Source organism: Panthera onca, chromosome B3 (assembly GCF_046562875.1).
Source record: "Panthera onca isolate mPanOnc1 chromosome B3, mPanOnc1 haplotype 2, whole genome shotgun sequence".
Lineage (NCBI taxonomy): Eukaryota > Metazoa > Chordata > Mammalia > Carnivora > Felidae > Panthera > Panthera onca.
In genome coordinates this window covers 55,538,604-55,566,567 of record NC_138344.1, presented here as the reverse complement: position 1 = coordinate 55,566,567, position 27,964 = coordinate 55,538,604, and the positions used below count along the sequence as shown (strand labels likewise).

Genomic DNA, 27,964 nt, shown 5'->3' with positions numbered 1-27,964 from the left:
CCTTCCAAATCTAGAGAAAAGTCAAAAACACAGCCACTATGAAGACCAGTAAATAAAACCGTGCTTTAGAGAGCATGCTGCCCGGATCTGCCCTCAGGGACTACAGCTGTACGCAAGAATTGTCTGTTCCCCACCACCCCCCACCCCCCCACCTCTTCCAGCCTCTCTGGAGCTTGGGGCTTCTGATCAGAGAAGCTTGTCTGGTTCCTTTCACACCCCACCCCCTTGCACAGGCCTTGCTGAGATGTGTTCTCAGCAGGGCAGCGAACAGGAAGGAGACTCCTCACATGATCCAGCTTAGTCCTCCCTTTCCCCCTTCCCAAAGCGGCACACTGCAGTGAGAGCACGGCAGAAATGCAGACCGAAGGGGGCCAACGGTGGGCAAGAAGGGCTCTGCTCCTCGGCATCCTCTGGGCCACCGCACACTTGCCTTCTTCAGGTGCACCCTTGCCCCGGCGTCTCCCGAGGGCCACAGGTAGGTGGACACTGGGGTCAGCTGCCCCTGCTGCTGTTGTCACATATGGATGAAAGGGACAAAGAGAGGAAAATTCTCACTTTACTCACTTCGGCTTATGCTTCCTCCTCTGACTTTTAGCACTTAGAAGAATATCAAACACTTTTGATGCCTCGAATAAGTTTCAAAGATAGCTCAGAGATAATTCACAGACAGCATAAAACAGGCGGGTCTCTAGTTTTTTATTGTTAGAGACTTCATCATGAAAAAAAAATCTTCTTTCGTCTTAGAAATTCTCTGCAACAGTGGAGGATTCTTCACAGGTCTGTGGACAACTTTGGGCTCTGAGATGGGAAAATGAAATTGTACAGATATTAGAAATCATCAGAGACGTAATGTCTCTTTGAGGAGGAAGAGGGGTTCAAAATTCCCTTCTAGAAAGAAAGCAGACAAGGAAGAGTGATTTCATAATTTTTCTTCTTGTAGTTCTTTTGCTATCATCAGTTATTTCATTAAAGCACCTCTTTCGGGTCCCAAAGGTTATTTTTTTTTTTAAACTTCTACAGCTGCATCATATTCAAAAGTGTTTTATACATTTTCACCAGGGTTCTTGAAATTCCACTGTTACCCCACACTTAAGAGTTTTGTTGAGAAATCTCTCCTTGTGGGCTTGGAACGAGTGACACCAACATATTTCAAACTTTCTCCCTCTTTTTCTTACAGGAAATAGCACCCAATGCATTGTGCCTCCATCCCTGGAATTTCCTGAAGGGTTTTTCACAAAACAGGAGCGCAAAGATGGAGGCATTGTAATCTACTTCCTAATTATCCTGTACATGTTCATGGCCGTGTCTATTGTCTGTGATGAGTACTTCCTACCCTCCCTGGAAATCATCAGCGAATGTAAGTGGCTGGAAATCTCCCCCATCATCTTCCAAATTAATTGTGCCACAAATACGTGGCTGTCTTTAATTTTTTTTAATGTTTATTTATTTTTGAGAGAGAGAGACAGAGAGAGACAGAGTGTGTGTAGGGGAGGGACAGAAGGAGAGGGAGACACAGAATCAGAAGCAGGCTCCAGGCTCTGAGCTGTCAGCACAGAGCCTGATGCTGGGCTCCAACTCAGGAACTGTGAAATCATGACCTGAGCTGAAATCAGACGCTTAACCAACTGAGCCACCCACGCACCCCACGTGGCTGTCTTTAAAACAGCTCAGCAACAGTTCTGTCCATCTCAGCTGGTTGCAGAGATGGCCTTCTGTGTTGTGGGGCCCCTACCTTCTGGAACTGGCCTGCATGTGGTTTTTCTTGGTGGTTCACGTGCAGCAGAGCATCTTTAAATGAGTACCCAGCAATTTTTATTACACTGACTATCTCCAGAAACTCTTTGTCTGCTGTACTACCTGGCTGGCAGTTCGTTCTAAACTGTTCCAAGTTTCCACATATATGCACTTGGTGTGTACCCCTAATACAAGAGACTCCTAATGCTTGCCATTTTATGCTTTCAAAAACTTTTTTTTTCTGTTTTACTCTAAAATTGTAATTGTTTTTAAAGGTAGATGGTAAACAAATGACATTAAGGACTATCTTCCTCCCCACTTCCTTTTTCAGCCTTCTGCCAGTAAGGAAAGTAACTGATGTTTATGAACAAATAAATAAGTAAGTCCTGCGTCCTATGTAAAGTGACCTCAGGCATCAGATAATTGTAAATTCAGTTATTAAAAGTTAAGCTCACTTATAGGTTTCTGAAAATAAGATCTGCCAGGCTAAGCCCCTCTGTTCCATCCCCTCGGTCAGGTACATTGTCTACAATTCTGAGCATATCCCTTTCATCAGTATACCAGTCCCTAAAATCAGGATATCAGTGATGATTCAGGCCATATAAGCAAAAGGACAGCAGAAGTTTCCAGTCTGTCTCTTGCCTGGTTAGTTTCATTGGTTGAATGTGCTCATTTCAGAGAAGGTTAAAGTTAAGGGTTTGGTTTCCTATTGCACTCACAGGATTGCACAGAAACTGCATCCTCTCCCCTCATCTCACATGCACATACATGCACACACACACACACACACACACACACACACACACACACACACACACACAGAGATTGCTGGTATTTCTTCCCAGAGAGAGAGAGCTAGAATATTAACTCTCTTTTTTCCCATGGCCCCTGCTCCCCAACCCCACTGAAATGCTAGTCCTTCTCTCTCTTGTTCACTGTACCATAGCAGTACCCTTAAGACCTAAAACAGGACCTGGAAAGAGCAGAGGCTCTCAACACATATTTGTTTAAAGAAAAAAATTTATAGAACAGGTAAGCATGTTTGTTATTATTATTATTTAACTTAAGTAGGTATAAATATATACATTTTTATATTGACATTCCATTTTACATTGACATCAATATTTTTCTATAATAGAGATTAAATTACTTTCACATCATATTTTTACTCAGAAATGCAAGAAAAATAGAAGAAAAAAGTAAAATCACCTACATTTTCATCACCCAGAGACCCCCACAGTTACCATTTGGTGTATTTTCTTTTGACCTTTTAGATCTTGCTATATATACAGTTTGAAGTACACTCAAAGGTACACACTTTTTCCTCATATATTTTATTCTACACATTTCCCCATATTATTAAATACTCTTCAAAGACGTGATTTTTAATGGTAGCATGATTTTCCAAATGATTTAAGATCCTAACCCTGGGTTTTATACATAGTAGGTACCCAGTAAAAATTTATCATAATTTTAAAAATTATTGATCTCATTGAACATTTGTGTTTTTTTAATTTTTTTATCCTAAGCAATGTTGTGCCCATACATGTACAAGATCTTTGCAAACCTTTCTGATTGTTTATTGATAAAGACGCAGAGCTATGCATATTTTAAGCTTTATTTTATACATTAGCAAAAGCACTTCACAAAGGGTGTGCCAACTTATACCTCCAGAATGTGGGATAACTTCCATTCCAGAAAACCATGAATAATATCATTTAAAATATCTGTTAATTGCTTTAAAATGGAATGTCATTTTGTAAAATTTGTATTGATCCAATTATTTGTGAAGTTGTAAACATTTCATGCTTACTGCAATTTGTGGTTTTGCTTTTGTGCTTTTTTGCCCATGTTCTGACAGGAGGGTATTTGTCTTTTTCTTACTGATTTCCAAGACATTATTTTAATATAAGGATATTAACCCTTTTTCTAATATCATTTCTATATCACATGCTTTTTCATAGTTTGTTGTTTGTTTTTGTAATTTGTTTATCACATTGAAGTGTACATATTTTTAAGTAAATTTATAAATATTTTCCTTTATGATTCTCCTTTTGGTTTTACACTTAGAAAGAAATTTTTATCTCCAGGTCAGAGAAATTATCATAATTTCTGTTACGTGTAGTTTCTTTTTTTTTTTTTGTTTTTTACATTTCTTTCTTTCTTTCACTAAGAATTTGTTTTGCTATAGAATTCAGTGCTACTTTTTCAGAAAGTTAATCGATTTTCATATACTAAATTCTTATATATATGTATGGGCCTCTGCTTCCAAACTCTTAACTGTTGTGATAATCTATTTGTTCATCCTTGTGCCAGTAGTGAACCTTTAATTAGACGACGTACATAGATTATGTTAATTATATTAACACTAAGAAATTTTAAATTCAAGGTACTCTGTCCCACCTTGAAAATTTCTCTTCCTGGAAAATAGAAAAGTCAAAAAATTTTTTTCTTTTTGTTTTCACATTTCCTTTTTTTTAAAATATATGAAATTTATTGTCAAATTGGTTTCCATACAACACCCAGTGCTCATCCCAACAGGTGCCCTCCTCAATACCCATCACCCACCCTCCCCTCCCTCCCACCCCCCATCAGCCCTCAGTTTGTTCTCAGTTTTTAAGAGTTTCTTATGCTTTGGCTCTCTCCCACTCTAACCTCTTTTTTTTTCCTCCCCCCCCCACCCCCATGGGATCCTGTTAAGTTTCTCAGGATCCACATAAGATCTTTTTTTTTTGTTTTTTGTTTTTTGTTTTCACATTTCCAAACAATACCTTGACTAAAAGAATAAATTCATCAAGAATTTTGTTTATAAAAAATTGTCTTGGGAGTGGTAAATAAATAAATAACTTTTCTAGCCTTGCAGAAGGAACTGCATTAAAATTTAGATTGCTACTTCAAAATAATCTTCATTAAGTGACTTCATAGAATATTTATAATAATGACTTCCACTAGGCCACTTGTGGAATTACTTTGAAACATCATCAGCAGACAAGTGAATCGCTCTTTGCTGTGAAATATAATACAGTAGCTATTATGAATGTGTAAATTGGTATTCAGTCCAGAATTGGGTTCACAATTCCAATGTGTGGGAGGGGAGCTGGCAGGGGAGGGGGGGTGCAGTTCCCCCAACAGCAAGCAATTCTGACACTATCTACCCAAAGATAGTATCAGATCCCAGACTGCCCTCCCCATCCCCAACTGACCTCAGATGCCATTTGCAAGCCCAGATTATTATGCTTCTGACTAACTGGTTACAGATTGGGAGCTCCAACAACCCTCTTCTTGGGTTTCAGATAGCAGTCATAAGGCTGGGCTGTTACCTATACTTCTGACCAACTGGCTGTATAAATCAAAGGTTCCCATGACCTCCTTCTTGGGTTCAATTAATTTGGTAGAGTGGCTCACAGAACTCAGGGAAACATTTTACTTCCTAGATTACTAGTTTATTACAAAAGGATATAACTCAGGAACGGCCAGAGGGAAGAGAGAAACATGAAGCAAGGTATGAGGTATGCCCTCTCCAGACATGCCACTCTCCCAGCTCTCCAAATTCTAGCTTTTTGTTTTTTAACAGAGGCTTCATCACATAGGCATTACTGATTACATCATGACCATTGGCAATTGATTCAGCTTCCAGCCCTCCCTCCTTTCTCTGGAGACCTGTGGGTGAGACTGAAAGTTCCCACCTTCTAATCACATGGTTTGTTCCCTTGGCAACCAGCAGCCCTCTACAGTTGGGGCCCAAAATGTACCTCATTAAAATGACAAAAGACAACTTTATCAAGCTCTACAGGTAGGAATTTCCTGCTTTGGGGAGCAGGAACTTTTCGGAGCAGGCTTTTGAGGCAGGAACTATGGATGAAAACCAAATATCTATTTTTTTATAAATCACAACATCGCAGCAGCCCACCTCCTGGTCTTCAAACACGTACCCCTGGTAGCAAAACAATCATAGAGGTTAAAAGATACTGGCACATTACTAGACTCTCATTCAGTTCATTAGTAACTAACTACCTAGTCCACAGTGCTGAGCTACATTGCATGCAGGCAGCAATACTAGCAATAGCCCGCCTTCAGTCCGTTCCTGATCACGCAGTCCAAGGTCATACGGGTGCACAACTAGTGAGTGATTTTTACCACAAACAATATGGCTGAATTGACTGTTAATCTCAATTTGGCAGATGGGGTGACGGTGCATCTTATCCCACCAGACCCTTAGGGATTGTGACACAAAGGTTGAAGACAACCATTCCTTAGCAATCCTCCCTGCTTCCAGCCCTTGTGGCTGCAGCCCCGGTCCTTTGACCGCTACATCTAGCAAGGGCACAAAACAACAAAGTTGAGGTGATGTGAGGAAGAAAGAATACCAACACCTTCCCCCTCCCACTCTTCCCCAGATCCACCAGAAAACAGAAAGCTATTTAGTGGGGGACACTCCTTCAGGACGCCTCATGTTCAGGGTGAGCACACACTGGTGAAGGCTTATAGGCCAACCCTTAGCGCCCTTATCTTCCCCCATTTTCGATAACCAATATTTCGATTGCCCACTCCAATTCTCTATCAAACTTCTCTCTCTGCCTATTGCTAGATATCAAGGACCGTAAAATGTGTTCCTTGGTCTGGAGAAATGGTCAGCAATCCAAATCAGTGCAATATCTTTAGCTCCTATTCTTGTATAGTATTTTGAGCATTTGCATCTAATCCTAGAGAAGCAAAGCCCATTGCAGAGGCAGTGAATACTCCTGTCAGGACCCACTTTTAGGCCCCAAAGACTACCAGCATCAATATTTCTTGCCAGCTATAGTCAGGACCTTCCTACTAGGGAATCTGACACATAGCCCTCTGTAGTCTCTGTCTCTCTTGTTGGCAGATAGAACAGTTCTTATTGGCATTTTTGTGCTTCTGGGGATACAAGAAGAATGTGTCTAGATTCAGCCCATCTTTGCATTGCTCCAGATCCTCATGTCCACTCATTCCATGAACCCAGGTAGCCATCTCAAAGGAGCGCACAGGGATATCTACTTACCTATTTCAATTGCCTTCCAAAATGGGAGTTCGTCTTATAGGCTGCTACTTTCATACACCTTTCAAATTTTCAGAGTGATTTCCACAGGGTTATACCTTATATGGGTATACCTTTAGCACCCACATTTCTATTGCCTTTCTAATCTGACTGCGTGGCCACCCAGATACCAAGTTCCTTTCATCCTTTCTCTTCCCAAACCAAATGCTTCTGTGAGCCAGGGCCATTCCAGCAAATCCCCCTTTACTGAGACCAAACTAGATAGGTTCTGAACTCAGAAAGGTTCTTTTGGGTTTTATGGAGGCTACATTACACAGGCATGATCAAATAAATCATTGACCAATTTATTCAACCTCCAGTCCCTCTCTCCTTCCTAGAGGTCAGGGGTGGGACTGAAAGTTCTAACCCTCTAATTACAGGGTTTGTTCTTGGTAGGGTCCAAAAGTCGCTTTGTTAACATAACAAAAGATGCCTTCATCACTCTCAATTCTTAGGAAATTCCAAGGGTTTTGGGAGCATGAGTCAGTAACTGTGGCTGAAGACCAAATATATAAGAGAAATATATTTTGGTCGTCTGAATGACCAAATACGTATTTCTTATAAATCACAATATCACATGTGTGATTGATGGATACCCATGCTGCTGCTAAATCTTCTTCAGCTGCTGAGAACTGACCCTGGTCTTGAGTGCTGAAAATACTGGCAACAAAATGAGATAGAAATAGTGCTGGCCTGATTCATTTTTTAAGTGCCTATAAATTAATTCTGTCATTTCTCTTTTCAAGGTCTAGCATAGTCCATCCAAATTAGGACATCAGCAATAAAAAACAATTTCCCTGGGATTTGTTTACATCCACAGAAACTAGCCTCAGAAAAGTCTGCAAACACTTTACATTTCCCCATAGTTCTTTTGAAGAGCATTGCGTTATAATAATTCCACCCATTTTGTCAACTAATAAGGATTAATGTAATCCTGAAAACAGTTTACTGAAGCATTCCACAATGTGCTGGAGTGTTGTTATTTATTTATATATTTAGTTATTAGCTATTTGTCAAAAAACAATTATAGAAGACCAAGCATGGCTCTAAATTAAATAGAGATGGTTTCATTTGGTCTTCACAGAAACCCCACAAAGTCAGTTCTATGAGTTTGATTTTGCTGATGAGAAGCTGACATGGTACATAATTACCTAAGACCAGCCAGCAAAGCCTTCCCTCTCCAATGCTGACATCCAACAATGTTCTCAACTGCTCTGATATAATTTGACACATCCTTCTTTGAGGTTAGCAGACATAATATGGTTGTTTCAGAATTGTTCTATTTGAACATCCTTTTTTTTTTAAGTTGATTTATTCATTTTGAGAGTGAGAGTGCACATGTGCAAGTGGGGAAGGGGCAGAGAGGAAGGAGAAAGAATCCCAAGCACACTTTCCCAGCACTGAGCCCAACGCAGGACCTGAGCCAAAAATCAAGAGTCAGTTGCTTAACTGACTGAGCCACCCAAGGAACCCGTGAACAGTCTTAAAGGGTGTTTTCATCCCAACAGCACTGGAGTTTTGACAAAAAGAACCAACAACAGCATCAAATACTCATTGTAACTATGGAGGAAGTATACTACAAAATAAAGAGAATCCACTGAATTGCTTAAAAAAATCAGTTTAGACTTTCAGCCACTTTTTGGAGGTTGTAAATTAATGTTATAAACACTTGCCAAATACAATAATTAGACTCTGAGGCCTAAGCCTTTGGTTGTCTAGGATGTCCATGAGATCTTAGTCTGGTACTGTGAAACCAAATCATCACATATGTTGCAATGACTTTCTGTAGGGTGCATGTTGTAAGTCCCAACCTAGAACATGCTGGGAGAATTGACAGGACCCTGGCCCACCACAGCCCCATCACCTCATTACCCACTCCTCAAGCCACCAGTAGTAGTTCGTTTGGTCAATGGAAGGGTCTTCAGATGAAGATAGAATAGGCTCAGGACTCTCCATTCAGAGGATGAGCAGGACATGGTAGAGGCCAGAGCCTCTTGCTGATACCCACCCTGGACCCTTTTTCTGTCTGTAGCTATCTATGTTGATCTGGCAATTTCCTCTAGAGTCACCACCACAGGAGGCTTCTTCCAGCAAGGTTCTTTTCTTTCTCCTTGCTCTACTTACGATCACAGAAGCCACACAAACTCTCCTCCCCACCCCATCCTCAACACATACCTCTTGTTAGACAACCCGAGACATTTTGCTGGCATCTTTACTCTGTAGCACCAATATGGGGAAATGCTGTTCCTGTGTCCTCTTCCTCGAATCCCATTTTCTTTTATATCCACTGAGGTTCTATCGGAAAAGAGGCTGATGATGATTCATGGAACATAGAGGAATGAAGTGAAATTAATCCACATCATAGAGGGAATAAAAATCACACTCTAGTGTCCAGAGCATTTTACCTTCAGAGATAAGACCCAGTTTCTGAATTGGGAAATAGAATTGAGGATTCAGGGGAAGGGGTTATAAACGATGTCATCAGAGGTGGAATATTATCTGAGATCAAGGGAGCTAGAGGTAATGGGGTAAAGAATAATCTTAAGGGAGCTCCCTTATCCCCACCAGTTGTGCTACCCTAGACCCGGAGTTGGGTGGATACACTGAGGTGTGTGTGAGACAGAGACAGAGACAGAGACAGAAACAGACAGGTTCCAAATGAGGACAAGGAAGAAAGGGGGGGGTGGTCTTTGTGGTCTCTGTTCATTCATGTAAGCCTGACTTATGAAACTGTCTAAAATTCCCATGCTTGGTTTGTAAAGCTAGTCACATCTGGTACTGTTTGCTTGGGGTTTCTTCTTTCTTCCAAAAGCTCTATGGTATACTTGTTGGATGATCTATCACAATACTGCATGATCTCATGGTTCATGAGTTTGAGCCCTACATCGGGCTCTGTGCTGACAGCTCAGAGCCTGGAGCCTGTTTCAGATTCTTTGTCTCCTTCTCTCTCTCTCTCTCTCTCTCTCTCTCTCTCTCTCCCCCTCCCTGGCTCTCACTGTTTCTCTCTCGAAAACAAATAAACATTAAAAAAAAAAAAAGAACAGACTACAGAGATTATAATTCTTTACTCAGGAAAAATGAAAGTGCAGAAGGTGAGTGATCAAAGTCAATATGGATATGTTTGGGGCAAATATCAAATCTAGAGTGCATCTGCTAGACCTTGAAAACCAAGTTTAAGGCAAATAAAAGCAAGAGAAAGTACATTTATGAAACCCATTCTTTTATCTAATCTAATAATCCATGTAACAACTTTAAATGATACTTCAAATATCTCTGGAATATTCTGTCTAGGGTTCCTTTTATTTCCTTTACATTAAAATCCATACGATTTTATTCTATCTTTAGTGACCTTTTCTTTTTTAAAAAGTGATATCTTTAAAGTATATTTAGGGGCGCCTGGGTGGCTCAGTCGGTTAAGCGGCCGACTTTGGCCCAGGTCATGATCTCACGGTCTGTGAGTTCGAGCCCCACGTCAGGCTCTGTGCTGACAGCTCAGAGCCTGGAACCTGTTTCAGATTCTGGGTCTCCCTCTCTCTGACCCTCCCCCATTCATGCTTTGTCTCTGTCTCAAAAATAAATAAACGTTAAAAAGAAAATTAAAAAAAAAAAATAAAGTATATTTAATATTTAACTTAAATATAAATTAATATTATATAAATTAAAAATATAATAGAAACCATATTAAATTATAGCCCAGATAAGACTATTAGATCTTATCTCTATAAGCAGTTTGGTTTTAGAAACACAAACATTAAGCATAAAGCCAAAATAAATCCTTTTTATGTATACTTTTGATATGTAGTAGGGGTCTCTTAGAGTTGTTTAGCCACTGTTTACAGTAGCTTTCAGTAGTTCTTTACAGTAGTTCTCAAGCTAACTTCGTAGAAAACTGAGGACCCCCTACAATTGGTCACTTGATATAGACCAAAGTCCACAATGAGCTGGCTAAGACACTTGTCTTTTTATTTATTTATTTTTTAAAGTTTATTTATTATTGAGAGACAGAGAGACACAGAGCATGAGTGGGGGGAGGGGCAGTGAGAGAAGGAGACACAGAATCCGAAGCAGGCTCCAGGCTCTGAGCTGTCAGCGCAGAGCCCGACGTGGGGCTTGAACTCATGAACCGTTAGATCATGACCTGAGCTGAAGCCAGATGCTTAACCGACTGAGCCACCCAGGTGTCGCCGACACTTGTCTTTTTAAATGTTACACTAATATGCTACTCAGTTAGGAATTCTAATTCCTCCACCATGCTGACCCTTTGAGGTATAACATCTTTTTTTTTTTTAATGTTCCTTTATTTCTGACAGAGAGAGAGAGAGATACAGAGAGAGAGAGCACGTGCTAGTTGGGGAGGGGAAGAAAGGGAGGGAGACACAGAATCTGAAGCAGGCTCCAGGCTCTGAGCTGCCAGCACAGACCCTGACATAATTTAAATGTCTATTTATTTATTTTGAGAGAGAGAATGTGAGCAGAGGAGGGACAGAGATAGACACAGAATCCAAAGCTGATTCCAGGCTCGGAGCTATCAGCACAGAGCCTGACATGGGGCTCAAACCCACGAACCATGAGATTATGACCTGAGCTGAAGTCAGGTGCTCAGCCAACTGAGCCAGCCAGGCGCCCTGAGGTATAACATGTCTTAAGTGAAAATGATCTTAATAAGGTGTTGGGGAAACATACTTAAATAAAATATCTAATTTGTTATCAAAAGGTTTTTTTTTATTCACCTTGCTTTGAACCATGTTTGCCCATGTTCAACTGCAACGTTATGTCTCAGAAATAGACAATAAGAGAGAAATGTGAGTTTTAATTCCAGGTGGAATTGGTTCTAAATGGATAAAAGTGAAAGGCAGTTGAATAATTCCGTGGGTATGGCATTTGGATAGCCAACAGTTTCAGGGGATTGTTTGATTCTTAATCCTCATGAAATTTACAGAGGCCAAGCCTTCCCAAAGAACAAAGAATCTAAGAACCGTGCTTTCTCCCTGCCACAAGGGCATTCATCCTCCTCTTAAGAGCATATTCATCTTCTTTGTGTTTCTTTTCTCTGATCTAAGTTGTGGTCCCCTTGGATTGCATCTAAATCTACCCAAGGTATATGGATCTGAATAACTGCCAAGTTGTCTGGGTATTACCAAGATGCTATTGCATATACAGGCAACAATAATAATAGTAATAGTAATAATAACAATAATAATAAAGCCATGCATTAATCTTTTTGCTTTACCTACATGGATAGCTGAAAGAGTAGCTTTTGAAAGTAAAAAACATCTAGGTGTCTATCCCGTCTCTGCAATTACTATCTATGTGACCTTGGGCAAGTTATGGAGCCAGAACTGAGGTAATTGTGAGGTTTGGAGATAAAGTGTCTTATACATGCATTATATGATAAGCTTAGGTCAGGTGGAAAATCACTATAATGTTATAGACATTAGATTGGAGGTTGGAGGGAGTCCTCATAAGTGGAATTAGGTCTTTAAAAGCATTACACAGGGTTTCAGAATTTATTCCCTCATAGCTCAGATAAAATATGAGGTGGTAACTATAAAGAAATCAAAATGTTTTTATTTATTGCTAAAAACATCACAGAATATATATATGTTGTACATTGGGAAGCTAGGCATTTATCCCTATGATGTTAAAGCTGTACTCAAAAAAAATCTAAAAATATATTTGAAATTAATGTTAGAACAGTTTTGCAAATCATAAAGCACCTTGGTTTGCTGTCATACTTCATTCTGGACCGAAATTAAAACTACTCAGGATGACTACCATCCCAGTCACTGGAGGTGTGTCTGAATGACCTTTGATTGGTCATTCTAATCCATTCCCAAAGCATGAAAATTTGCTGCCACTGGAAAGTTTCTAAAATTGTATTAGAGGATGCCAAATTACATATAGCTTATGCTTATAACTATTAAAATGTGCATTGTGAAAAGGGCTGGAGATACATTAAAATGATATCAGTGGTTAAAACACAATGGTAAACATATAAGTGATTCTTCCCCTTCTATATTCCCACACTATCTCCTAAATTTTCAGTAATGTAGGAGGTTTTTTTATTATAAATTTATTTAACAATAAAAAGTGGCATAGAGTCTAAAAGCATAGAATCCATATCCTACATTTTGATAAAAATTGACAAAATTAGAAGACGCCTCAAAGAGTACGTAGTCCAACACTCCATTTTACAGATGGCAAAATGTAAGGCTTGTCTGAATAACGTGTCTAAAATCCCATATTAAGTACAGGCAGGGCCAGAATACAGGTTTCCATTTTAGTTTAAAACTCTTCCCACTATATTATCTTTCCAGAAGAGAGTTTTAAAAAGCTGTCATAAGCTTTTCAACATAGCATCAGAGAAGAGAACATGTGTAAGAAAAAGTCTGATGAATTTTGGTTTAAGTTGTGGTCCCCATAGACCACAGGTCATTATCATAAAGTTGCACTTTATATAAACAATGTAATGATATCTAAACCTATAAAGAAAACTCACCTTGAACAGTTCTCCTATATCCTGAAGGAAATGTGATTATTCCTTTAGAGTAATAAAGAGGAAAAAAGTAATAGCTCTGGGGGGAAAAAAACCAGAACAATTTATCTTTAATAATAAACTATCGCAGAGAGAAATGCTACCCAAAGGTCAGCGAAGACAAAGTCAGTCTATTCTAAAGTTCAAAGGTATAAACCATTTTACAAAATATGCTTAGAACCTTAAGATATGATTTGTTAAAATATCTTTGAAGTTTTATATATCCATCGTTACAGAACCTTTCCTTTCATAACTCAATTAGAGCCCAGTGAATAGCAACACGCTTTTTTGTTACTGCCTTTTGATAGTGAAAGTGTTCAAAAGGGTCACTCATTTTCCTTCCTTGTGGCAAACAGCTCAACAGATCACCTTTTCCCTCCTGAGACTGAATTTTTCTAATGAAGCATTCTTAAACTAGCATTAAGCAAAGATTGGTCATTTACTCTTGAGCTGCACCAAGTTTGGACATTTAGTTCAAAATTAAGCATTTTTTTTTTCTTTTGCAACTTCATCCACATATTATCAGGCCCTGATTTAATTAGAGAATTCATGCTAATATCCAATATCACTAAATGTATACATTCTCTGGAACATGCTGGAAAACTTCCAAAATATCCCTGACTCCCAGTAACTATTATTTGCCCTAGGAAAGAATAGAATGGGGTAGTTATATGCCCATGCCATGAGGCAGGAAAGAAAATAACTGAGTCGCCCAACATGTTATAATTGGCCTGCCTTAGTGCCATTTTTACATTAGGTTTCTGTGGTGAAATAGAAATAGCATTGGATTTAGAAACAACAGACTTGGAGTTTATGCCCTAACTTCTCACATATAAGATCCTTACTATCCATGTAACTGAGTTACTTAACCTCCTGGGCCTGTTTCCTCATCTGTAAAATGGAAATACCACCACTCATATCAGAGGATAATTGAGATTATTAAATTATGTATATGAAAGTGAATTGTATACTATGAATGTAAGATATCATTTACTTCATTCCTGAAATGAACAAAGTTAAGCACAGAGCAATATGTCTTATCATCTTCTATTTTAAAATTTTATGGCCAATTGGTCTTACACAGAGTCAGCTAGATAGATGATAGATAGATAGACTCTAACCAGCAAAGGAAACGTTATGAACTGTGTTGCACAAAATATTACTTCTCTGCCTTCATTCATCACTGCAACCTGTTCATCAAGCAACATGACCAAAGGCAAATAGTGAGGAATCATTCCAAATATCCTAGGAGGACTTTTCACAACAGAGGCTTAACAGGTGGCAAAATAGCTCAGACTAGATAGAGCTGGTTGGGCCTCTTGAGACCAAATAACCTCATGACTGGGGCTGGCATCACTGGCAAGAAGGAGGTGGATGACTTTCCACGCACTTCCCATATCTTTCAAAATAAAAGCCAAAATCCTTGCTAGGATTCACAAGTCTTACATGATCTAGCCACCTATTACCTTTTACCTTATCTAACCTTTTACCTAATGTTAACTATAATCTGAGCTTTCAGCGCATCATAATCTTTTTTGCTGGTAGAGGGTCTTGCCCCAAGGTTGATGGCTGCTGACTGATCGGGGTGGTGGTTGTTGAAGGTTGGGGTGATGTGGCAATTTCTTAAAATAAGACAAAAATGAACTTTGCCACATCGATTGACTTCTTTTCATGACTAATTTCTCTATAGGATGCAGTGTTGTTTGATAGCCTTTTACTAACACTAGAACTTCTTTAAAGATTGGAGTCTATCTTCTCAAACCCTGTCATTGCTTTATCAGCGAAGTTTGTGTGATATTCTAATTCCTCTGCTGTCATTTCAACAGTCTTCACAGCATCGTCACCGTCTCTAGAAACCACTTTCTTTGCTCATCCGTAAGAAGCAACTCCCCACCCACTCAAATTTTATCATGAGATGGCAGCCATTCGGTCACATCTTCAGGCTCCATTTCAAATTCCAGTTCTCTTGCTATTTCTACCACATCTACAGTTACTTCCTCCACTAAAGTCTTGAAACCCTCAAAATCATTCATGAGAGTTGGAATCAAATACTTTCAAACTCCTCTTCTGTTGATATTTTGATGGTTTTCCCATGAATCGTGAATGTTCTTAATGGGATCTAGAATGGTGATCCATGGGCTGCAGAATGAATGTTGTGTTAGCATAAAAACAGCATTAATCTTATCGTACATCTCTTAATAGAGCTCTTGGGTGACCAGGTGCATTGTCAATGAGCAGTCATATTTTGAAAGGAATCTTCTTTTTGAGCAGCAGGTCTGAACAGTGGTCTTAAGACATTTAATAAACCATGTTGTACATAAATATACTGTCATCTATGCTTTATTGTTCCATTTATCGAGCACAGGCAGAATAGAGTTAGCATAATTCTTAAGGGCCTTGGATTTTCAGAATGGCCAATGAGCATTGACTTCAAGTTAAAATCACCAGCTGCATGAGCTCCTAACAAAAGCCTGTCCTTTGAAGGCTTGAAGCAAGACATTGACTCGTCTTCTCTAGCTATGAAAGTCCTAGATGGCACCTTTTTCCCAATAGAATACTGTTTTGTCTACATCGAAAATCTATTGTTTCGCTATCTTCATTAATGATCTTAGCTAGCTCTTCTGGATAACTTGCTTCAGCTTCTGTATCAGCACTTGCTGCTTCCCCTCGCACTTTTATGTCATGGAGGTGACTTCTTTCCTTAAATCACACGAACCAATCTCTGCTAGCTTCAAACTTCTTCTGCAGCTTCCTCACTCACCCCTCTCAGCCTTCATTGACTTAAAGAGAGACCTTCTTCTGGATTAGGCTTTGGCTGGAAGGAATGTTGTAGCTGGTTGGATCTTCTATTCAGACCACTAAAATCTCCTCTGTATCGGCTATAAGGATGTTTTTGCTTTCTTACCTTCTGTGTGTTTACTGGAATAGCACTTGTAATTTCCTTCAAGAACTTTTCCTTTGCATTCACAATTTGGCTACTGTTTGATACAAGAGGCCTACCTAGCTTTTGGCCAATCTCTGCTTAAAACATGTCTTCCTCACTAAGCTGAATTATTTCCAGCTTTTGATTTAAAGTGAAAGATTTGCAACTCTTCTTTTCTCTTGAACATTTAGAGGCCACTGTAGGGTTGGTTATTCATTGGCCTAATTTCAGTATTGTGTCTCAGGGAATAGGGAGGCCTAGGAGAGGGAAAGAAAAAGGAGAACAGCCAGGCGGGGGAGTAGTCAGAACACATACAGTATTTATCAGTTAAGTTTGCTGTCTTATCTGAGTGCAGTTCATGGCAACCCCAACAGTTTCAAGAGTAACATCCAAGATCACAGATCAGCGTAACAAAATATACTAAGGGAAAAGTTTGAAATATTGAGAAAATTATCAGAATGTGATATAGACACATGACATTAGCAAATGATGTTGGAAAAAGGCACAGATACACTTGACACAGGGTTGCCACAAACCTTCAATGTGTAGAAAACACGTTATCTGTGGAGCACAGTAAAGTGAAGTCTGCCTCTACATATGTGCCTAGCTCTCTCACTTGAAAACTTTTAATTTACCTTCTCCGCAAAGGCCTTTCTGGCTACCCAATCTAAAATTACAATCCTTTCTTCATGACATTCTATATGCTCCCCACTCCCTGCTTTTGCTTCCTGCTATTTCTAACATAACACATATTTTGCTTATCTTGTCTGTTTCTTTTCCCTAGAATTAAAGTTCCACGGGAACAGAAACATTGGTCTTTTTTTCTGCCACATTCTGAGCACTTAAAAAAGCATCTGACATAGTAGGTACTCAGTAAGTACAACAATAGCCAGGTGTTCTATCAATGGCTGCTTAACAAATCACCCCAAAACCAGTGGCTTAAAAAAACTATCATGGTATTACCTCTCACAGATGCGAGGGTTTCCTGGGCTCAGCTGTTAGTTCCAGCTTGACGCATCTCATGCAGTTATAGTCAGAAGAGAAGGCTGGAATTATCCGAAAGCTGCCTCTCTTTCACATGTCTGGTGCCTGGGATGGGGAGATTCAAAATTTGGGGGCTGAACTAGTAGGGGTTCCTCAGGCACCTCTTATTTCTGTATGGGCTCTTCATGAGGTATCTCCAGTACAGGAGTTTCACGGTGGCTGGGGTTTTGTGTGGTGGTTCAGGGCTCTAAGGCAAAGGTCCCTAGAGAGAACCATGAAGAAGTTTTGTCACCTTTTATGTCCCAGCCTCAGAAATATTATGGCTCTACCATATTGTTAGTCAAAGTGGTCACAGGGGGAGACATAAACTCCACTTTTGTGGGGGGCGGGGGGTGAGAGGCAGGGAATGGAAAGGTTCTGGAAAATCACCAGGACACAAATACTGTAGCCATTTTTGTAAAATACAATCTGCCACACCAAGAATAAAAAAGCATGCTACTTCCATAGGCTACTTCATAATGTACCAGTAAAACCTAGTTGGGGATTTCTGATGCAACCTTGTCTAAGCCTTCCCAAAACAAGGTAGTCTTTTCAACATGACTTTCTCTTCTCCTTCCCATAGTAGATCCCTTAGTTCTAAAATTGAAAGAGCCAAAAACTTCCTAAGACCCTTCATCTCATCACTGAAGACAGTGGCTGTGCTTGTAAGTCTCGGGGATATACACAAACGATTTGAATACTAGTATTTTCTTGGGCTTAGTACTCTAAAATTTTAATGGTTGTAGGTTTTAAATCAATAGACTGTAATTATACAAAAGTAATTCTTATTTGGTTTTTAGTGAACTAATTTCCTCTCATTTGTATTGACACAGTTGAAATTGCGAATTTGTGAATAATCCTAATTCAGCTTCACTTACAGATCTTAAAAACTACCAATTCGTTTTTTCTCCTCTTTCAAATTGGATTAGGACTCCTGAGATACCTCAGTTTCATCAACTTGTACAGGAGCACTGTTGACAGTACTATTTTAAAGAAGTCTGGCTGTTGCCATACACCTACAGCCACCCAGCTAGAAAGTTCTTTCTGGGTCCCACAAAACCCTGCATCTTGGCATTTAGAACACGGAGTTGCAGTATAGCTCCCATGGTCTCTGGCCTTCTCTCCCCTTCTAAGGAAGCATTAAGTAATGGATTCATAGAGAGAGCAAGACTGGGTTCCTCTAATTTTTTAACCTGCATGCTTTATTTTTCCAGTTTAAGTCACGGTTAGTGCTTTTCTGTGAAGCTATAGATTTGAATGTTTAGTTATAGAGACATTCCCTTTGTCACTTTCACATAATTTCATTTGTCTGCAGCCCTTGGACTGTCTCAGGATGTTGCAGGTGCAACTTTTATGGCAGCCGGTAGTTCAGCTCCTGAGCTGGTTACTGCTTTCCTGGGTAAATATTGCTCCTTATATTTTTTGCTTACTCTATGTGATTTTATCTTCTTCAAGTCTGGTAGCACTAATGTAGCAATTACCTTGCTTATAGGTGTATTTATCACAAAAGGAGACATTGGCATTAGCACCATTCTTGGATCTGCAATGTATAACCTCTTTGGCATCTGTGCAGCTTGTGGCTTACTATCTAATGTGGTATGTAAAACAACTTTACTCCACAAATTTATTGTCTTGACACACTACAAAAATGGTTTATGGTCCAGAACAAACAAGGCACTAGTAATGTGTTCAATCAAATTTATTAATCAGTAGAAAAACATGTATTTCATTTAAAGTTAACCCACAAATAGCTCTTGGTCAAATTTATGAAAACCAGAGTAGGTTCTGAAACACCATTTTTCTTAAAATTCCTTCTCTAAGCAAAATGCAAAAGGTTACAATATTTAGCTACAAACGTATAGTTTTAGTATTGTGCTAAGCATGTACTTGAAGTTACACTGTAACGGAAACAGTAAATTATCATTTTACAGGCCTCAACGCTATCATGTTGGCCCTTATTCAGAGACTGTGCAGCATATGCAATTAGTGTAGCTGCAGTTCTTGGCATAATATTCGACAACCAAGTTTACTGGTAAGCTTGAAATGATCATTACTCTTATGGAAAACACAATTACAGAGAGGGTTTTTATGAAATTCCAATGGTTTAGCAACATGTCTTTTTCGGAAATGTTATTTCAGTCACTTCTCAATTACCTACCACTTTGGTACCATTTTCCCACATGCCTCTGAGCTAACTTCCTCATCACAGGTGCTGGTTAGGTTTTCCCTTTGAAAGTTCTTCAGTCATGTGAGTCTCCTTGTCTCACTAATCACTGGACATTACCACCCTTCCTTCACCCCTCAGCCTGTTCAGTCTCCCCTTTTGTTGTCAATTAAAGCCCCAGCAGTTGGGTCATTTCTTCTACTGGGTGGTTTACCTTGCCTAGGTTAGAAGTGGTCATAGTCACAAGACAGGAGAGAAATGACGGAGGAAGTAAATTTTAAAATCTTTCAATTCTTCCAACTCTCTCTCTGATGTTCATTTAGCAACAACTATAGCCTTCTTCCTCTAAGAATCAACAATATATAGGTATTAGCAATTGTTTGCTTTGTTACCTCCCAGTGTCTTGCTGTTGCAAGAAAATGAAAAAGAGGGTGACTCAGTGGACAGCTAATAACTTTTTCAACTAAGAAGAACCAGGTATCTATTATGGGTTTATCACCATGCTAGGAGTCACAAGGGATGGAGAGGAATGTAAAATGCACAGCCATATAGACTGTGCACTGCATAATGCTACAGGATACCAGAAAAATAGAAAACAATGTAAATGGCACCTTTCTGGAGTATTACAACTGGAGTTTTACAACTTTCTGGAGTATTACAACTTAGCAACCCTGCATAAGACCTGCAGACAAGAAACTTAAAATCTTGCAGGGAGCAGAATTTCTAAATGAATCATCCTGAAATCTAGTCTGTCTCCCAAAGAAAGCCTATTGCCTATAGTAGGGATCCTTCTGGAACTCAGCAGTTATCTTTAAAGTGACAATGACTGTCCTAATGATTGTCTCTAAAGGGACAATGACAATAACTGTAAGAGTATCCAAACCTATGCTCCCTCCATTAGGGAAAACAAGAATTCTGTGCTTTCAGTGTAGCAGAGCTTCACTGGCTATAAAATAAAAGGTAAATGAAAGGTTCAAATGTAGTGGTATTACCTAATCACAACTCTTTAGGAGACCAGACTATGGGACAACAGTTCTTAGTGCCTATGATGTAGTTTCATTTTTTAAATATCCTTATTGTCTTGTGACTACAAGCCAAATTTAGTTATATCAAAAAAAAAAAAAAAAAAACCAAAAATGAAAAAAACCCCTGTAAACTGGAAAGTCCCAAAGCCTTATATATTCTGAATAGTTTACACAAAATTCTTACACCAGATTTGAATAGATACAGTTGAAATGAACTAACAGATAAACCATATTCCTTTAAAATACTGTATATTTTGAGGAATGCATGCTGTCAATGAACTGAGATGGAGAATTCCCATCACTATTCACTAGTTTAACTTTTATTTTGAAAGTCTACAATTTTTATTTTCAAAGCATTTTTTATGCCTATAATTTGTAAAGTATAAATGAAGACAATGAATTTAGAATCCTTGGTTTTATTTGAAATATAGAAATGAATGCCAAGCTTTTATGCATAAATTTATAATAATGCTGTAGCCAAGTCTGGACACAACTATAAAACCAAAATACACCTAGAAATATTATTTGCTTGTTTTATTGCTGTGTTGGAAAATTATTAAGCAGATACTGCCCCCAAACTAGTAGCTCTACAAAACCTTTGTTTTTTTATTTTAAAATACACAAATTTCTCTAATTTATAGGTATGAAGGAACTTTACTGCTTTTGATATATGGATTATATGTTTTGGTGCTGTGTTTTGACATTAAAGTTAACCAATATATTATAAAGAAATTCAGCCCTTGCTGCACTTGTCTTGCCGAAACTACGGAGAGGAGAAGTGAGCAAGAACAACTGATGGGATGGGAAGACGAGGGTCAGCCACTCATCCGTCGGCAATCAAGAACTGACAGTGGGATTTTTCATGACGATTCTGGCTACTCTCAGCTTCCTTTAAGTTTACATGGTCTTAGTCAGGTTTCTGAAGGTAATAAGCACATCATGCCCACTATTAAATCTACTCACTAGAAAAACTTGAGTCTCATTTTGATTCCGCAATTACTATATACTTTTTATGTAAAAGACACTGTGGATATTCAGACATGATGAAGAGGTGGTCCCTATCCTTAAGAATCTTCCAGTACTATAGAGAAAAAAGAAAATAGCTAGAAGACGAAGGTTGAAGTACTATAAAGAGGAGAAAATAAAGTACAACTGTAGTTCCTAAATGGGGCAGACTGTATAAAATTTGTATAAAAGCTAGGAAAGATAACCACAGAGAAGGCAGCATTTAAACTGAGCCTTGTGGAACAGATCAGATTTTAACTGATGGCCTGATTTATTACCAATAATTAACAGTTACAGAAGTCTGTTATGTAAATAACATAGAAGTAAAAGTAAAGTATATTCGATAAACTGATGGCCAATGAATTAATATGAGCAAAAGGCCTGGTCAAGGACTTGCATACCTGGAGCACAGAATGTATACGTTAAAGAAGCAGATTAAAGGTTGATAGTAAAGAATAGGAGAGCCTTATATGCTAGTATGTAAATCTGCAGGTTTCTGAGCAGGGCAATTAGAGGATAAAAGAAATGGAGGTCTGTAAGAAGCCACTAAAACAGCTGGTGTGTTTGGTAGGTGCCTGGACAGAGCAAAGGAGTAGGAATAAAAGAGACAATGCAGGGGAAGCATCACCAAGGTGGGACAACTGAAAGACTGTACAGGTCAGAAAAGGGAGCAGAGGAAATTCTGAGATTTCGTTCATGACTGATTGAGAAAAGGGGAACACCACTTACAAAAACGTGGAATTTAGGAAAAAGTGCTGGTGTGCGAAAAACTAGTTTTAAATATGTCATCTGAAGCAGTTGCAGAACATGTGGATAAATGCGTTTAGTAGAAGTTCATCTAGGGCCAGAAACAGAAATTTATGTATTAGTTTTTTACAAAGTGGTTGTATGAAACAGATTCTAAATTTACCTAAGTACATTAGGAAGCTATTCTAATTTACTACCTAAAAAAATTACAACATGACATTTCCCCTTCTTCTAAAAATTAGTTTCTAGACTTTCAGGTGCAAGTGGCATATTGCTAAGTTAAATTTTTTAATAAGAAATTCAAAAGAACCAAAAGAATCTTTTCATTACACTAAAATTATATCTAATATTATTTAATGGTCCATTGGCTGAAGCTTTGAAAATTTTTTCATGAGTTATTTTACTGGCATTAGTTGTAATGTAATTTGATCCAATACATGGCTACATTATAATGGTACATTACAATATAGTACATTATTTTGTAAATGCCATGCAAATTTTAAATAATTTTAAAGTGAACTCTTATTTTTATCCAATATATTGTCTTCCACTAACTTAACAAAACAAATTAAATAAAAGAACATACTCAAGTTTTATAAGTTATATTGTAGATTCCATACTAGTTCCTATTTTCTTAAAGGCTCTTCCTAAGAATTATAGTGAATTCCAAATTTAACAAATAAATGTTAAGAAAGAAAACTTGAAGCCCCCCAAAAATCACAATGATATTTAGAATGGAATATTCAACTTAATAAAAATATTATGCTATAATTGTTTTATACATCTTAAGTATGCATTATCTGATACACAGGGCAGGCTAGAGACATCATCAATACTGGAGGACAGAGACAACTATATTAGCTATAATAGGTAGAAGGCAAGTTAGTCCCATAAGCAAAAAAAGTTACTAAAAACCATTCATATTGTAGAAAACCAAGAGAAGTCCAACTGACACTTAATAAACATTATGTCGAATACATTTACTGAATGATCCAAGATATTTTGATGGATTTTAGGTCCCAAATCAAGAAATGCTGAGTATCGCATTTTATACTGTCTGCCCTAAAGTCTCAATTAGTTCCTTTTTGCCAGCAATATCAGTAATGAGGTATTCAAATGTTTTAAATAGCCTCTTAGAAACTGATACAGCTAATTTATTTCAATATAGCTTTCTAAATGGACATTTCCAACTTAATTGGCCATTTGAGAAAACTCAAAATCATTTATTTTTTCCTCAACAGATCCACCAAGTGTTTTCAACATGCCTGAAGCAGACTTACAAAGAATTTTTTGGGTACTATCCCTTCCTATCATTACCTTACTTTTTCTAACCACACCAGATTGTAGAAGAAAGTTTTGGAAAAATTACTTTATGATAACCTTTTTCGTGTCGGCACTATGGATATCTGCATTTACATATATCCTGGTTTGGATGGTCACAATAACTGGTATGTATCTTTAGTACAAGAGCACAATTTAAGAAAGATAATAATCAGTTTCACAGAAGAACTGCTTATATTCACTAAAAGTCTAGCTAAGGAGGAATTTCTCTTTCCACAAAGACTAAAGATAACTGCTATTTACAAAAAGATTAAATATTAATATACCAGCAAGATCATTCAGGGGTTTGTAAGTTGTGTATTATATACCAACTATATTCTCAAATATTATACAGCCTAGAGTTACAAGTCAAGGGATCTTCTTATAAATGAAATCAAGTACACAGGATGTCCTCCTATTATGCTAATAATTAAATCACATTGTATGGGGTCTACAATATGCTCTATCCATTGAATTCTATTCCACAATGAAAAATATAGCAAAGGGACAATATTTTGAGAAAACAGTACATGCTCACTGTTTAACTGGATTACATTTCACTTTGCTTTTGGATATGGCAATACAAACCAACTATGAAATGGGTGAAAAGTACATAAAATAAAATTTAAGTTTAGGTTTCTACTACCTTCATGATTGAAATTTAAATATTACCGCTGGCCATAATCAGCTCTAGTTTCACAGAACTCCAAAAGAAAAACACTGAATATAAACATAGGAAAAAAAAAAATCAAGAATTTCTCCCAGAAAGGTTAACCCAAATGAACATATCAGAGGTGAGCAAACTATGGTCTGTGTGCCCAAACCGTCAGGACTCCTGTTTTTGCTCATTAAGTTTTACTGAACATAATCACACCCAATCATTTATATATTATCTGTGGATATTCTCACACTGAAATGGCAGAGGTGAATATTTGCAACAGAAACCATATAGCCTGCATTGCCTAAAATAATTACTACATGGCCCTTTACAAAAAAAGCTTGCCGATCTCTGACTTTCCCCAAATTAATGTATGACTTAGAATAGCATGCTAGCAAAAAGCAGAGTATTTCTTTTCTTTTAATGACAAGGATGAAAAAGTCCAATTAGCTTGCATATTAAATCTCTCCAAATTTTCTCAGCCAGAATATACTTAACAATAGGAAATCAGGAAAAGAGCAAAATCAAGTAACAGATCATAGAACAGCCCCCAAGATGATAAATATTAGTGTTATTTATGTACATATGAACTCTGGCAAACCAGTAACAAAAATTAACAACCAACTATAATTCCAATATCAATATATAAAGCATGCAATAAACAGCTACTTAAAGTACTTTTAATTGACATTTTAAGAAAAAGACTTTAAGGTAAGTATTCAATTGCAACATTAAAAGAGCAGTTACATGTTTTTTTTATTTAACTTCCCTCTGATTCTGTTTCTGAACACATTTCTGGAAAATGCTGGACTGACATCAAACTTAACAGAAGGATTAATAAATCGGGAACATGATGTTAGGAAGATTCAGGTAGAACCCGATTTTTGTTCTCCTTTGTTTAAGGTATATCACCAAAGTAGGACCTAAAAAATGTGTACCATGTTAACACATTTATAGGTTAAAAATAGCTATAAACAACTTGTTTAATTCTGACTTTAAGAAAATGCTTTGCAAAACAGAAAATAACCAATCTTATCATTAGCATATATTAAGCAACAGCCTTGATCAGTTAATAGTGAACATCCAAACCTTTGGTAGGCATTATCAGGCAGAGGAATTATTCCTTAGTAGAATTTTGTCTATTAAATATCTTTAGATATCTATCATTAAAAATCTGTACTACCTGTATTACCCAATTTGCCAATCTTATCCAAATATTTTTCTAGCTAAAATCTAAGTACATATTGGTTGTGAAATCTAAATGTGCCTATTTTCTTTTTGTTCAGGAAGGAAATATCTGAAATAACTGCAGAGAATGGTTACTGAATCTATAAGATTTATAACTTGTAGTATCTATGTTTATTATAGGGGAAACATTAGAAATTCCAGACACAGTAATGGGCCTTACTTTATTAGCAGCAGGAACAAGCCTGCCAGACACGATTGCCAGCGTGTTGGTTGCAAGAAAAGGTAAGAGCTAGGTCCCTCGTGCTGCAATGCCCATTCTTCAAGCCTGGCTGAAATACACTGAGCAAAAGTACCTTTAAAAATATTTATTTCCTCAGGGCGCCCAGGTGGCTGTCGGTTAATCGTCCGACTTCAGCTCAGGTCATGATCTCATGATTCGTGAGTTGGAGCCTTGCATCAGGCTCTGTGCGGACAGCTCGGAGCCTGGAGCCTGCTTCAGATTCTGTCTCCCTCTCTCTCTCTGCCCCTCCCCTCGCTCAGTCTGTCTCTCAAAAATGAATAAACATTAAAAAAAAAATTTCCTCAGCATACTTTGAAGAAAAAAAAAAAGAGTGACTCAAGAGGAAGGGTTTACTATTTAATTGCAGATTAACTTCACTAAATCTAACCCCCAAATAATACTTATCTGAAATGTGCATTAAATCATAATTAACCATATTAAATGAGAATGAAAAGCAACAAGTAATCTACAGACCTTATTGAAAAATGGTTTAATAAATAAAGATAATTATTATTAAATAAATGTTAAGACTTTAAATACTAACCCCCCCAAAATTAAAAAATACAAATTCAGTAAGACTTTTGTTCTAATAACAATTTTCCAAAACCAACAAACAAAAAAAAATTTCCAGTGTTTTTTTATGAAGCTTATTAATAAAAATACAGCATTGGTGTGCACATTTTAACAACATGCTTTTTTTTTTTTTTTTTTTTTTTTTTTGCAGGCAAAGGAGATATGGCTATGTCTAACATCGTGGGATCCAATGTGTTTGATATGCTGTGCCTAGGTGTTCCATGGTTTATTAAAACTGCATTTATAAATGCATCAGCTCCTATAGAAGTGAACAGCAGAGGACTAACTTACATAACCATCTCTCTCAACATTTCTATTATTTTCCTTTTTTCAGCAGTTCACTTCAATGGCTGGAAACTAGACAGAAAGCTGGGAGTAGTCTGCCTATTATTATACTTGGGGATTACCACATTATCGGTTCTATATGAACTTGGAATCATCGGAAATAATAAAATAAGGGGCTGTGGAGGTTGATATTAATAGGGTTATGTGGAAAACGTGGATGATGGGAGAAGGAAGAGCAGGAAAACTCCATTTCTTCATTTAAGTCAAATAAAAAATATCCTGAACTTTAGAATCTAAAACTTACTTACAGTAATTCTTCATCACCAAGAAAAGTAATTTAAAACCAACCCAAAATCACATCCTAATTTGTCTGAGCCCTTTCTTTTCAAGGACAATTACATATATAAAACGGAAGTTTTGAAAAAACCATCTGTTTTACCTTACAGTAAGTTGATAAAAGTTGAGGAAACTTGGACAAATCCCACTATGTAGTACTGAAAGTAACAACAAGAAAAATGGCTTATTTCATTAAAAACAGTATAACCATTCATTTAAACTGAATGACCAACTTGCTGTCTTTAAAAACCCAAACTTGAGATTAACAAAAACCACAGTATATTTAACACTATACTGTTAAAAGCTGGTGGGAGTTTTAAAAGTTCATTTTTACAGCTTTTGTAAGCATACAGTATTACTAAAAAAAATGACTTTTTCTAGGAGATTCAGCAAAACAGATGTAAGAATGTTCCAACCGTGGTTTAAAATTACGCATTACGATCCAAGCGAACATCGATTTCTCTGCCACTGATTTTTATGCCATTCATTATTCTGCATGCTTTTTCAGCTGATTCTGGGGAGTCAAATCTGACTGTTCCACAGCCTTTTGACTTTCCATTCTCCATTTTTATTTCTGCAAACATTACATGACCTGTGAAAGAAAAATTATAAAATTACTAGTCAGTTTAAGTGGATTTCATCTCACTACACAGGTCTGATATTCCTTATAGCCAATGAAATGATAAATAGCTGGCTAAAAATATTAATGATTTAAAAATAACATCATATAAACATTATTCTCATCATTTTACATTCTGAATATAAACATGTTAAAGTATACAAAATAGGAATAAAAATAAATTTGCTTAGGATTTAATATTTTATTAAAGTAGAACATAAAAAAATACTTTTATATTAAATTCTTAGTTTCTGAAGTAAATTTATAGCAGCAAGGCAAACAGCACAAAATGCCAGCAGGTCACCATGCACAATAACAAACTTACAAATATGAACAAAATTACTTTTAGAAAAAAAAAATTTTTTTTCACTTTCTGCCCAATCTCCCCAATCTCTCCTTTCCCTTTTATCTTCCTTTTCATTACTTCACCACTGCAAATAGTAGCAACTGCCCAGAATTTTAATTTTTATCAGGCCACAAAGGGCCC

At 37.5% G+C, this 27,964-nt stretch overlaps 2 protein-coding genes across 3 annotated transcripts in view; one reads left to right on the top strand and one right to left on the bottom strand.

The window, feature by feature from the left end:
* The first annotated feature begins 282 nt into the window (after positions 1 to 282).
* SLC24A5 (solute carrier family 24 member 5) lies at positions 283 to 26,711 on the top strand. The gene is made up of 9 exons (XM_060618619.3): positions 283 to 475; positions 1,178 to 1,357; positions 18,593 to 18,676; positions 18,770 to 18,873; positions 19,209 to 19,309; positions 21,108 to 21,391; positions 23,460 to 23,666; positions 25,565 to 25,666; positions 26,389 to 26,711. Exons 1-9 carry the CDS (start codon positions 355 to 357, stop codon positions 26,709 to 26,711), a joined length of 1,506 nt encoding a protein of 501 aa, XP_060474602.3. The 5' UTR covers positions 283 to 354.
* Positions 18,959 to 27,964, bottom strand: part of MYEF2 (myelin expression factor 2) — a 39,140-nt gene continuing 30,134 nt past the window's right edge. For both annotated transcript variants that reach the window (XM_060618632.3, XM_060618631.3), the window contains one exon: positions 18,959 to 27,450. In XM_060618632.3, the coding sequence (XP_060474615.1) occupies positions 27,287 to 27,450 (164 nt within the window). In that variant the 3' untranslated portion in view covers positions 18,959 to 27,286. The remainder of the gene's footprint in view (positions 27,451 to 27,964) is intronic.